The following is a 13669-nucleotide window of genomic DNA, read 5'->3' as shown; positions in this document are numbered from 1 at the left end:
ATCCTACGCCCTTTTTCAAGCCACTAAAACTAAATTAACCAAATTTCAACCAATTTCCGTGATAGAGATCGATTTATAAATGAAAATATGATAAAACAAAATTGGGTGGCAACCCTGCTTAGGAATGTTCTCATTGAAAAACTGAGTAAATTACTCTTAATTCTGAAATGCATTTTATGTAAGTGGTAATCTCACAAAATCCTTAGTGACAACACCTAGGCAGAAAGAATTGGAATTTAATAGTCTAATTATGTAACAAAATCCATCGAATAGTAGTAATGGATATACAACGGAATATATAAAATCTCTCAGGTGTCAACCGGCTTAGAAATTTTCGTATACTGACTAAAATAGCTTTCGTTTGATAAACGCATTGGCAACTTTTGTATGATTTTCAAATGGGTGGAAACGTCATAAAGATATCCTAAGTGTCAACAGGGACTTGCTATCCTTTTCCAGGTGCCTAAAAATTAGTGTTCTAAATTTCAGGAAGATTAACCGCGATTATCTTGCAAACATATATTAGTTACAAACCATTGCGCACGTAATATTGTAACGAATTTAGTGAAATTCCGCCTCTTTGCAACCTTCTACTTCACAATAACACTTAACTTCACAACCAATAGCGTCCTTAAATCAAACCTGATTACTGACTACTCAGCTTGTGCTGCTTTTATACTCTCTGTTTTCTCGTTCATTTATTTCTCCGAAGGTCTAGTAATTTCACGAAACTGTATTCCAGAACAATTATGTCTCTTGCTTGGTATTAGCTATATACATGTATTAGCTATATACATGTATCTTATAGTCATATGTGGGTTGTATGCGTCAGTGTAACATCAGTGTGTGAGTTATTTCTTCGTTGGCTTGTGTGTATGTGGGATGATTAATGTGTTTATGTAGTTTGCTTGAATGTTATTGCTGTTGTGCATTTATATAGTGATGTGAAAATTCGCCACAATATAAATAAGTATTAATGTTTTCTTTTTGCTTACGGATCTGTCGGTAAGAGCTAGTTTATGACGTGGTTCACTATTTCAACAGTTCTTATTACTTTCCCATCTCTTTGAACATCACTCATACGCCATGGAGACCAATATATGATATTAAATAGACACAAAATGTGTAGTAATATACAACACAAAATAACCTAAAGACTCAAGTCACGAACTTGATCTGAGCGCAGTAACATTTTCTGATGCAGTAGAAGCAGTATAGTAAGTTTGCTAGAGAATTTTAGGTAACTAAAATTGTAACTAATCCAAGAAATCGATTTGATTGTATCATAAAACATATTTTTTAATGGACATTATACTGGAAATCATATTTAGGCTCTGCATATCGAAATACACATTAACAATTATTTCAATAACTCAATAACTGTGAATGTAGTAATTGTTTAATTTCTCATTTAATCTTTCAACAAATGATATTATAATATAATAATATATGACGTCTGATTTGTTCTACACTTAAAGGGGCATCCTTCTTATCTTTCACAATATTTCATTAATCTTCAAAATCACTGTCAGAATATGCTCTACTTATTTAATCCAAGCCATCTTCACGCTTTGATCTTTCATTCATTGTCAAGCCAATTAGTAGGCTTTTTTGTTCAACTGTAAAATAGTTTTGTATGTGCGTAGAAAATGTCATTAACCTAATACCCATTCATAATCAATGAGTAAATGAAATATCATCGCTAATGACCAAGATCACGCACGCGCATATACACATTTGCGCACACACCAACAAACATGCATGCATGCCACAGATTAAACAGCGTGAATCTCAAATTTATTTAATATTTATATTAATAAGTTCATTAGCGTGCCAACATCCGTGCAACTGACGTTTTTGTTTGTACATTTTGCCGGCGGCTTTAACCAATAATGGTGCACACACTGCATCCGCATACAATTTTTACCTTGCTCATCTCATCTCATCACATCTCATATTTTACACTGTTTTTGTAACGCCACTTGAAATTTACAAACTCGTAGGCAAAGCGCTGTTTTTGTGCGTCATAATTTAATAGATCTTCTGCGAAAATATATCTATGTATGTATGCAAGTTAATATGTTACATATATATTTGGTTATTTGTTTGTTTTATTTGGTTTTGTTTGTTTTATTTTTTCTTGTCGTGTGTGTTTTATTGATGTTAGCTCATCTTCACATCGACTTTTATTTGGTGCGCCCAACTGGTGTGATTGCTGAATGCTGGGCTTTTCGCTTGCACTCGAATTGTTGGTGTTTTCCGTTGTTTTTTTTTTTGGCTTTAATTTATGTTTTTACGGTGCTCATTTGTAATGCAAATTTACTCTACTGAACTTGAACTTGAATTGCTTCGTTTACTTTCCTTTTCTCCTTATGGGGGTTTTGTTAATTTTAGTGAGTTATTATTATTATTTTTTATATTATTTGGACTATATACAAATTACAGCCTTTTGGTAGGCAAGAAATATAGATAAAAGCTGCATGAGAAGGAGTCTCTAAATCTTAGCTTTAACCACATTTTCTTTAGCTCTCTCCTTTTTTTGCTATTATTGACCACCAACCCCATAAGTCTCCGGGGCTGAATTTGGTTTCTTATCGCGAAACCTTTTACACCTCCTTGGATGTTAGCCACTGCTACAACGAACCTCCGGATAGGCATATCGTGAATGAGCCAGTTGGAATAGATGAAACAAGCTCCAAAGCCACTGGTCCACTGGTCGGACTTTTGCAGCTCAAACTACTTGCAACTGAGTACCCAACTATTCCGGACCTGCGTATGGTGGGGTTTAGTCCCTCAAGGATTTCATCATAATGTTAATTATATGTATCAGATGAGTCCCTGTTGACCACGAGTCACCTCTTCCTCCACACTTTCATTCACATTGCAAGGGTATCAGTTCAGGGCACTGTGAGGGGAGTACCCTATTAATGCGACAGCTCTGCGTTTATTTATATTTTTTTACGGTGGTGTGATTCTCTGTAGAGTTTATTAAAAGAATTCGTTTTACACGAAAATGCGACTTCGTTACTGATATAAGGTTTAAATAAATTCAAATAAGACACATCTTTTATAAAATTTATTTTTTCTGGATTTTATATGATCGACATATTTTACATTTCAAAATTTTTTCTTTTAAAATAAGATGTTTATGGCTTAACCTAGGCAAAAATAAGGAAAACAAACTCATTTCATCATAGTTAATAATCTAACTAAAATCACGTTAATTCTTTTGCCACTGATGCAAGCGTGTTGAAAGTAACACCGCGCCAACAAATTCACACTAATCAAACCAGAAAGTCAGTGCCATAAATAAATTTTAAATCTCTAAAGAAAAATACTTCATAAATTATAATAAAAAATAGACATTAATTAGCATATCGAGTTTTTGCTACAATTTCTTATTACGTATAAGATATTTTTACTTCTCCTAAATTTTGTAAAAAAAAGTAGCACAAGCTTACGTAAGAAACAGTTGATTAGAATTAAAAATTCATAAAAAAAAAGCATTTTTTTTATCGCAATAAATAGTAGGGTTTATCACTAAGAGAGTTGGTATTTACTAAACATTTTTAGCAAATTAGCGTAAAATTTGATTCATTTTCTTTCGTTCAACTTTTAATGTGTCAAGAAGGATGGGTGCCGGTGCATGTACGTAATATCTTTTATTATAATTTGGTACAAAAGATTTACCTTTAATATAAACGTTTCAAGAAGTAAGTTACTCCTCATTTTCTTACGCGTTTCGGTACATTTTGTACAAGGCCATTTGCTATTAATATTACTTAATTCAATTTCGCATACATTTAAAAATTGTGGTGCTTTTTTGGAATCAAATAGTAGCTTGCACCTGTAGTTGAGCCCGCGAAAGGCCAGTATAATTTGTCTTCTGATATATTTTATTCGTGTTTGATGTACCGGGTGACTGCTTTGGTGTTCGTAAGCCAATTCCAAAGGTTCCTGTGTTTCGTCAGAGATGGCATTTGTTCGTTCATTTACTTTTTTACCGTCAAATGATTTTTGTTGCAGTTTTTTGATGGGAAAAGTTATTTTCGGCCATTTAATGGGCAAAGCTATGTATTTTCGGAACCTTTTCATCTCCATTCTTTTAAGTAACTGCTTGCTTACTTACGCCGTGTCTACAAATCACATCCTTTGAGGTAGAATTTACTTTGATTTTTGTTCAAAGTTGTTCGATAGTTAGTTTTTAAAATGTTAAACAATTTATATGATTTGCAAAAATACCTCTAACACAAGCGGCTTATAGAAAATACCTTAAACTAATATATCACATAGCTGAAAATAATTGATATAAAGGGGTAACGGTAGAAAAACTCTGAAAGAATTATGAAGCAGAAAAAAGCAATGAAGACAAAGTGCAAAAATTTGAACAACAATAATATATATTGGAAAAACATTTACTTCAACTACAAATCAATTAATTCAAGGGTGTTCTGCATTGACTTAGATGACTAAAACAATCAAAACTTTTAAGATTATTTTCTTTGGCATCCATCAAATAAATTAATTTATTGCTTGAACAAAATTATAAAAATTACTTAGGAATATTCTCCTTGACATCTATTATAAAATTCTTGACCAAGGAACCAAATAAAAAAATTCATAATTGACTTATTACAAAAACAAAATGCATCGAATATCTATCAAAATATTTTGTTAATATGCTCAAATAATAACTAAAAAAAAAAAAACTTGGCTAAATTCATTAAGATTCGCGCTTAAACTGCAAGCATAATTTCAAAACATTGAACTCAATTAATAATTTAATGCCAATAAAAAAATAATTACAACGACTAAAGTGAGTACTTAAGCAAATATGTACGTAAGTATGTGGTCGTAAATATGTAAGTAGAGCAAAGCTTAACTAATTTTGATTGCACTCAAATAGTGTTGTTGCTCAATCATACACAAAATGACAAACATACAGAGCAGCTGTGCTGTGTTTTTTTGTATTAAACTTTGCAAAACGTCTTTGCAAAATTTTGCAACAAATAGTGCGCGCAGTACGGCGCGCATACGCAAAGCAAGTTCATAGCATTTTTATAGCGTTTTTTCCAGCATTTTTTAATTGATGATTTCAGTGTAGTTGGGCAATTTTTAAGTGATATTTACAAGTAGCTGAGATTGAAATGTCGTTTTTTTTCTATTTGGAGAAAAATCGAATACTATAAATGCAGGTTTCTAGAGTCATTTTGCAGCTGCATGTAACTGCACTTGTGTTGTGTGTGTGTGCATTAGTTACATTTTTATAGCACATTTCTGTGCAACTCGACAGTGGACGTGCCAAAGTGCGAGTTTGTGCGTAATGTTTTTATTATTTTTATCTTTGTGTGTATTCATGGAAGTAATCGTATATGTGCGCATATGTATTAACTAACCTAGTTTTTAGCCATGCGCATTTATTTAAGGCGAATTGCATAAATACACGTTTTCAGATGTCATTGGCTTGAAACATAGCACTTTTGTGTATTATAATGTAATTCTTATTATCCTGTGGGTTATTCTTTAACTATCAAATGTTCCCATATTTATTTTGCAAGTAATTAACGAGGGATCTCTTCTAACCCACGCCGCTACTGAAGATGTTATCAAGGCCTTCTTATCGTTTCAAGGCATGAATTAACCATGATTGAGATTTTACCATCAGGTTGAAGGACGTTACGGGCAATATAATTGTTTGACAAAAATTTTATAGATGTTAAGCCAGTCACGACGCATCTTCTACTTGCCACAGACAAAGGAAGCCTTCGTAATTTCGAACTGGTACTCTACGGTTAGCAGTAAAATCAGCAAATGAACAGGGCCCAAATACGACGCCAATAAAACAGTAAACTTACCAATAAGATAAAAAACTGAAATTTTAGAAACGCAGCCAAAATTATGGGACATTTAATGATGCACCGAAGCGCGCAATTAACGGGGATCATTTTACAATATATACAAAGAGGTTCCAGCCAAGAGGCTCTATTTAAAATCTTGATACACTCTTGCTGCCGAAGCCCAATGCATTTTCAAATGCTCCGTAAATGACGTTTACGTTGTTAATTCTATTAACTACCTTTTTAAGATCATCAGGTGCACTGCATCTGTACGAAGGATCTTCAAAAGTTAAAAGTGATTGTAATTTCGCTTACGCATTAAGAACACAATTATACTATGGAATGCAGATTCCTGGTCTTTACACCTTTACACCAGATACGGCTTTAATAATGGCCAAAGGTCGCACATAGATATAGTGACCTCCTAAGGTAATCGCGTTGGCTCTCCCTTGAACTGGTTGTTAGGAAAGCTCAAGTTTTCCTTAGCTGGCTAAACTATCTCGTCCACTGATCTGCAGAACAAACTGATGCAACAATGACTCCAGTACAGGCCAAGTCTATTGAAACTGCAAACTCCTAGCACTTTCTTTGAGAGTGTGGATGACAGTAGATTAGGTTAAGATGACAAGGTGTGTTTCTATTAATACAGCAAAAAAACTAAAATAATTTGGGTGAAACTGTACTTCAAGTTCTGGCTTCAATCTGAACACATTCTAACCCCATCTGAATCTCGGATGTCAAACTTTTCTTTTCGTATGCCCTATCATAACTAAGAGCACATATCAATCTTATGGAGAAGTTAAGGGCAAAACTAAGCACAGTCACAATTTGAAAGAGCGCAAGTGTACAAGCAAAGCATAAAGTGCTTTGGAAAATCAAAGTTTCTGCATAAATCGATCACCACTCCGATTTTTAAGAATTTTTAAGTCATAGAATCTAAGGCTAGTAAACTTCCAATCTTTATTATAAAGCTTTTTTAAACTAAAACCTCTCACTTCCACCCACTCCTGCTGCTTTTAATATTTTATTTATTTATTTTTATTTTCGCTTGAGAATATCGCTGCGAGCTCAGATCCGTTGGTCCTTCAAACTCTTTTGTCTAAAACTTAACAAAAAAAACTGTCTCCACTGGATACAAACAAATTTTTGGCGCCAATGGAAGGCACACATACACTCTCATCTATACAAAAGCAAAGTTTATTCACCTACGCAATACGTGTGCCGGCTCTCTTGTGTATGGACAGAAAATCTAAAAGCTTTCCTACGCATACACTTAGCGTATGTGAATAAACTTTGAGCACACGTATAGTGTACATGAAACACTTTTGTTTTCATCAAACACACATTACATGCATAATGCATATATGTACATAGCATTGCAATTTTATTGCCAGCCAAGCTTTTTATTATGTTTACTCCCGCTGCGACGTCGCTGCGCTCTTGCGCGGTCTGAACCATGTCTTTTGCTTGAGTTAAAGCTCACCATCGTCTACAACTGTGCGCACAGCAGCAGCACTGAGCATTAAATTCAGTTTCAAGCAGCTGCTGCTACATTCGTCAATTTATTTCTTCTTAATTACTTTAGTAGAGCCAATTGCAAAATTGCAAAAGTCTTCGTGAGTAAGTCAGCGCTGTCAGCGTGCATTTGCAGAGCTGAGTTGAGCAGCTGCTACTGCGATTGCAGCAGCTCTTGCTTGCTATTGGCGCTGATGGCATTATTTGTACCATCTGTGTGCCTCTCCCTTCACGCCCGCACAAATCAGACCATCTATTCAACACGCTTGATTGTCGTTCTATAAGCGTGCGTCGGTATAAAAGCTTGTAACGGCTGGTCAAAATTATTCAGTATCTGTTGTAGATTCGTTGTTATTAGAACGACCACAGCCTCCAAGTAATTATTAACTTTATATAATTTTGTATTGTTTGAAAAAGTATATACTAAATTTTGAAAAATTGTGTGTGTGCTCATTTCAGATTCCTTTCACTTCTTTTATTGAGTTCTAAGAACAACGTACAGTAGCGAGCGAGTCGACAACCGCGTTTAGTTGTTGGTGTTAAATTAATTTGTGAACAAGATGAAAACATTGGTATGTTGTGAAGTGTTTCAAATATATCAATTAATTATATTAAAAAAAAAATTTATATATATATGAACTTACTTAAAATAATGAAAATGGACAAATGCATAAAATGACTAAAAACAATTGCTCAAAAAAATTTTGTACACAAAAAATGTGAAAAGTGTTAACTCTTAAAAAAACAGCTGCATCACACAAGAAATTGCAAAGTTGTAATTAAATACCAAACGGACTAAGAGCAAAAACAATTTATCTTTGCAAATGCCTTCAACTGTTATTCAAAATTTCTAGCCACAGCATAATTTATGCTAGCAATTTTAAAGCGAAAAACTATTGTAATTGTACACTAACGCATAGCTGTTAAATTTGTGTCTATTTGTATAATTATAACGCCGTTCTAGCTATAAAAACTTTAACATCTTTAAATGCTTTATACATCCGAAAAGAATAATGAACTTAAAGTTATTGAAGCTGATCTTATTATATAATGCTTTTATGTGTATTTTACTTTTCATTCGAGACTCTTTTTAAAAAAGACCTGTAGTTTGTGCAGGTATTGATTGATAGTAATTTAAAAAGAAAGTTGTAAAGCATAAAAATTAAAATGTCTCTTAGTTAACAGCATGAAACTTAGTCAACCGCGAAAAGTTCGTCTCTTAAGTCTTTTGTTGCAAGACTTTTTTTAAAGTAAAGAGTTTAAAAATATATTCTTTTATATCCTAAGAATAAATTTAATTTTTGCTTAGCTGCATTTCTTCATTTAATATTTGAGGATTTTTTTTTTTAATATTGAGTCACAGAACGGGAGAAACTGGTCAAACAGCGTTTTTTTTTTCAGCGCCTGTTAAAGAATTAATTTAATATTCAATTGTGAAGGGCTTAGCCGTTTGAAAGAGGAATATACTCGATTTTTTATTGTTTTAAGAGAAATCATACCAAGTTCGTTTCTTAAGTCTTTTGTTGAGTTAAACGTTTTTAATACAGAGAACTTACAAGCTACATATATCTAGCAGTCTTAAAATTTTTTGGGAGTTTTTCTATAATTTAACAAAGAGCTTACAATTGATTTTTAACAAATTGGAGGCCAAAATTTTGACAATTTCGCTTCTTAACTCTTTTAATGGAGTAGCCAATTTAATTTGCTGTCTCCAGAGTAGGATTTCTATATTGTTGCTCTTCTTGATAATCCAAGGGTTTTATATCCAATTCATACTTTTTGCTGTTGAATATTTGGAAACAAAGTTCCTCTATCCTAAGCCTTAATACTATTTTTGTTGTTTTTGTACAGCAGTGGGATGAATACCTTTACCAGCCATCATTATATGACCGGTATGAATATATAAGCATATTTAATTGCAACAAAAACAAAACACCGAATTTAATATCGCATATTTCTTACTTCATTCAAATAACATAATATTTAATATTCAATGCCAGCTTTTCTTTCGCACAAACACAAAAGTCGAATTACAATTACGACAATCACTCGTAAGCGGACAACCTTGCCGGCATAAAAGTGAAATGCAGAAGCACCCATAAAACGGAAGCAATAATAACTTCATGCAACTAAAAAAAATATTTAAAAATTTTATTGCACAATTGCTTCACAACAAATTTACATTGAACTTGGTACAAAGCCAAAACAAAGCAAAGCTCAGACATCAAAAAAAAAAGCATGAACACGCAAACACACAACACAAAACAAACGCATGCGCAAATCACAACAAAGGCAAGATAAGCAAAAAATATAAAACGCAAGCGCGCACAAAATTTGCCATACAATAAAACAAAAACAAAAGTGCTTTGTAATAAACGCTTTGAAAGATATGAAGTAAAGCACACTTTGGTGGATTTTCATTTACTCCATCACTACTTTTTTCTACTATTTACTTAAGATGGTGTCGCTTCAGAGACGTTAGCAAAGCAAACTACGAAATAATGCATACAATTTTTATTATATCATCGCCTTCCGGTTTTTTTCTGCATTTTCCTTGTGTGGCGCTGAATTTGTTTGGTTATTTTTTGCTCTAAAATTGTTCTTCTGTTTTGGTCACTGACATAGTTAGTGCTCAAAGAGGAGGTTCGCTGCATACAAAAACAATTTTTTTGTTTATTATTTGTTTATATTTGTTGCTAACTTCAAGCAAACAAATATCGTTTTGCTTCTGTTTAGACGTAATGATCGCATTTTCGTTCAGTAAAGGCAAGCTATTGACCAAATTCGTCTAGCAAATGGTCATTGGCTCATTGACTGGAATTAGTTGGCACGGAAGTCTCGTCGGCTGTTTCGGTTTCACTTGAAATGCGGGTTAATGTGTTTGACAAAATGGGTATAAGTGGCACACTTTATGTTATATAATATTCTGCCGACGACGATGCCATAAAAAATTTCAATCAATCATTATGCATGGATTGTATTGAGTTGTAAATTGAATGATTTTCAAAACAGAAACTAATGCCTGAAACTGAAATTTATATCAACAATTTTAAAAACAAATTAAAAGATAACATGATCGAGTTCGTTTCTTAAGTCTTTCATTTAAAAAAATTCTTGCGTAATTTTTTGAAATATATCAATCTGTAAAGTATTAATGGACTGCATTCTTATTAAAATTTACTTTTTTTAAGAATGGGCATTTACTTCAAAAAAATGTTTATCTTGTAATAATAATACAAAATTTGCAAAAATATATTATTTATAAGAAATTTTTTAAACTTGTCTTAAACTTAAAATTTTTTGACTTAAAATTTTTTTACTTAAGAAAAACTATCTCAAATTTCATCAAAATATGTCAATCAGTATTTTATGTATGAAATTTAATGAAATAAAAAGTGTAAATTTTTGTCAAATGTTGCTTTAAAAATAGTTTTAAAAAAATCTATTTTTAAAAAAATTCATATAAAAAATATATCAAAAAAATATTTTCGAAAAATATCATTTTCTCAACCAAGGCTTGAACTTGGAGATAAGAGTTGAAAAAAGTCAACGAAATATAAAAAATATTTCATCTTAAAGAACAAACTCTTAATCGAGTTCGTTTTCTAAGTCTTTTATTTAAGAATATCTATCAATAATTTTATATTCAGTAAATAATGTATGCATAAACTATATGGCATTCATACTGAAATTTTTTTCAAAAAACTTTTTTAAAACAAACACTTACAAAAAAAGTGTGTCGAAAACCCTACTTCAAGTTTATTTCTTAACTTAAACGTGCCCTTGATATTTTGAATTGACTAAAATGAATCCTTGATAAAAGAAAAAATACCCTAAGCGAATTCGTTTCTAAATTCTTTTATATAGTAATAATCTTTTGTAGAGTAATAACCTTGAAAGACAGTATTTGTTGTTAGACTTAAATAGAAGCTTGAAGCTATGTTGAAGTACTATATCAAAAACTGTTTATGGCTTATGCTTATACGCTCACTAACAATTGCATCCTCTCTCTCTTTCTCTCCCTCTCTATTTCCAGTTCATTGTTGGCCTATTGGCCCTATCAACACTCACCTATGCGGAGGAGGCGAAAAAAGCCGCCGAAAGTAAATCTGTTGAACCCGCACCTGCCGCTACCGCCAGCGAGGCAAAACCATCCAGCACAGATGAAAAGAAACAGGAAAAACGTGGCATTCTTCACGGCACCGGTTATGGTTATGGACATGGTAGTGGTGGTTTGTTACTTAGCGGCGGTCATGGCTTAAGCCACGGTGGTGGCATCATACTCAGTGGTGGACATGGAGGTGGTGGCCTTATTGGCGGCACAGGCTTTGGTGGCGGCTACGGATTAGGTGGTGGCATACCAACCAACGTACAAACAAATTATGTAGAACGCAATGTTGGCGTGCCGTATCAAGTTGAGCGTGCGGTACCTTATCCAGTTGAAAAAATTGTGCAAGTGCCCGTTGAAGTTCCAGTGCCACAGCCCTACCCAGTCGAAAAAACCGTGCAAGTACCCGTTAAAGAGATTGTTAAAGTACCAGTACATATTCCACAACCCTACCCCGTCGAAAAGACGGTACATGTACAAGTGCCCGTACATGTGGATCGTCCAGTACCAGTCAAAGTGCCCGTTCCAGCACCATATCCAGTAGAGAAAGTTGTACAAGTGCCTGTTAAAGTGCCAGTGCCACAACCCTACCCAGTAGAAAAAATCGTGCAAGTTCCAGTAAAGGTGCCCGTACATGTGCCACAACCCTACCCAGTTGAAAAGATAGTGGAAGTACCTGTAAAAGTACCAGTCGATCGTCCATACCCCGTGCATGTGGTGAAACCGTACCCAGTACCAGTTGATAAACCAGTACCCTATACAGTTGAGAAGCGCGTCAATGTACCTGTTGAAGTGCCCTACGATCATCCAGTGCCAGTGCCATATGACCGCCCAGTGGCTGTGCCTGTGAAAGTTGCTGTACCCAAACCATACCCTGTCTACAAAGAAGTTCCAGTACCAGTGGAACGTAAAGTGCCCTACCCCGTGAAAGTACCTGTCGATGTTCCACGTCCCGTACATGTCGAGCAACATGTACCGGTCACCATTGAACAACACGTGCCCTACAAAGTGCCCGTTCCAGTGCCAGTTCATGTACAAAGCCATGTCGGATCAGCGATAATTAGTGGTGGACATTCCATCGGTGGCTATGGTGGCTCTTCCTATGGAAGCTATGGCGGTCATGGTCTGTCTTATGCTGGCGCCCATGGTTATCATGGTCATGGTTACCTCCACAAAAAGAAGTAAATCACCAACGACAGTAGCGCGCTGAGGGTGTGAGACTTTTTGTTTAGCTAAAAAGGAAGCAGACTTACATATTTACATCTAGAAATTACGTTTATTTAGTTGGAAGGTCAAACAGAACAGCCATCATTGCTCGAAAAAGGAAACAAATTGTATGTAAAATTGCGCTAAAATGGGTAAAACCGGCGTAACAATGAGAATGTGTAATATATAAAATAGTGGTAATTTCTTACTCTCTCTTTCTTTCCATCTTCTTTATTATTTTCTTTTGTCATTATATAATTTAGCTTTTAGTTTGTGATAAAAAGAATTCGAATAAATATTAGGCGATGAGGCTTTCAAGCGAGAGGCTTTCTAAAAAAATCATAAAGAGCGCATGAGTGCTAAAGAGCAAAATGGGCAAACGAACTAGTGGACGATTGGAAGGTGTGACAGTTAAGTTAAGCTAGAATTGTTAGGATTGTCAGATCAAAGTGCACATTTCAATGTTATTGATAGAAAAAAATAATGTTTAGCAAAACCAAAAGTGCAATTTGATTTATGACCGTCATTCTCTACAAAGTCCATAAACTTGCCCCTCACACCTATTTTTTTAATTAAGCAGATTCGTAGTTTGCAACGTTTGCTTGAACGCAGTGGCAGCTCTTTTTGTCAGCACTTTGGTTAAGTGTTAATTATGAAAATTCATCGCTTATTAATAAGTTGTTTTGTAAAAAAAAAACAGCAAAACGATATGATCTTTGTTTTTGTACGAGTTTTTAATTTGTATATAATTTAATTTTGTAAATAAAATGACGACAAAACATTATCGAAGAATTTATAAGTAAATAACTAAGAAAAACTATGTTTTCTTTCACAAGAGGTAATATTTTATATTTATTGCTTGATTCTGGTCAGTTCTTTGAATATATTTCACTAATTCCATAAGCTTGAGACTAGGATGTTGAAGAAAATCAAGAAATATGTCTAAGGAAGGAGAGAGCATAGGTTTCGCAAATGGCATTGTTGTCATAGTATTATCAAAAGG

At 33.9% G+C, this 13669-nt stretch overlaps 2 protein-coding genes across 6 annotated transcripts in view; one reads left to right on the top strand and one right to left on the bottom strand.

Annotated features, from left to right (window-relative positions):
- The window catches only part of Ance-3 (angiotensin-converting enzyme Ance-3), a 175207-nt gene that overhangs the window by 98057 nt on the left and 63481 nt on the right, over positions 1–13669 (bottom strand). The gene's annotated exons all lie outside the window — the stretch shown is intronic.
- Positions 7604–13483, top strand: LOC137239120 (uncharacterized). The gene is made up of 3 exons (XM_067764069.1): positions 7604–7728; positions 7812–7924; positions 11389–13483. Exons 2-3 carry the CDS (start codon positions 7913–7915, stop codon positions 12643–12645), a joined length of 1269 nt encoding a protein of 422 aa, XP_067620170.1. The 5' UTR covers positions 7604–7728; positions 7812–7912; the 3' UTR covers positions 12646–13483.

Source organism: Eurosta solidaginis, chromosome 2, assembly GCF_040869045.1.
Source record: "Eurosta solidaginis isolate ZX-2024a chromosome 2, ASM4086904v1, whole genome shotgun sequence".
In the NCBI taxonomy this organism is placed as follows: domain Eukaryota; kingdom Metazoa; phylum Arthropoda; class Insecta; order Diptera; family Tephritidae; genus Eurosta; species Eurosta solidaginis.
This window is presented reverse-complemented; position numbering and strand designations above follow the sequence as displayed.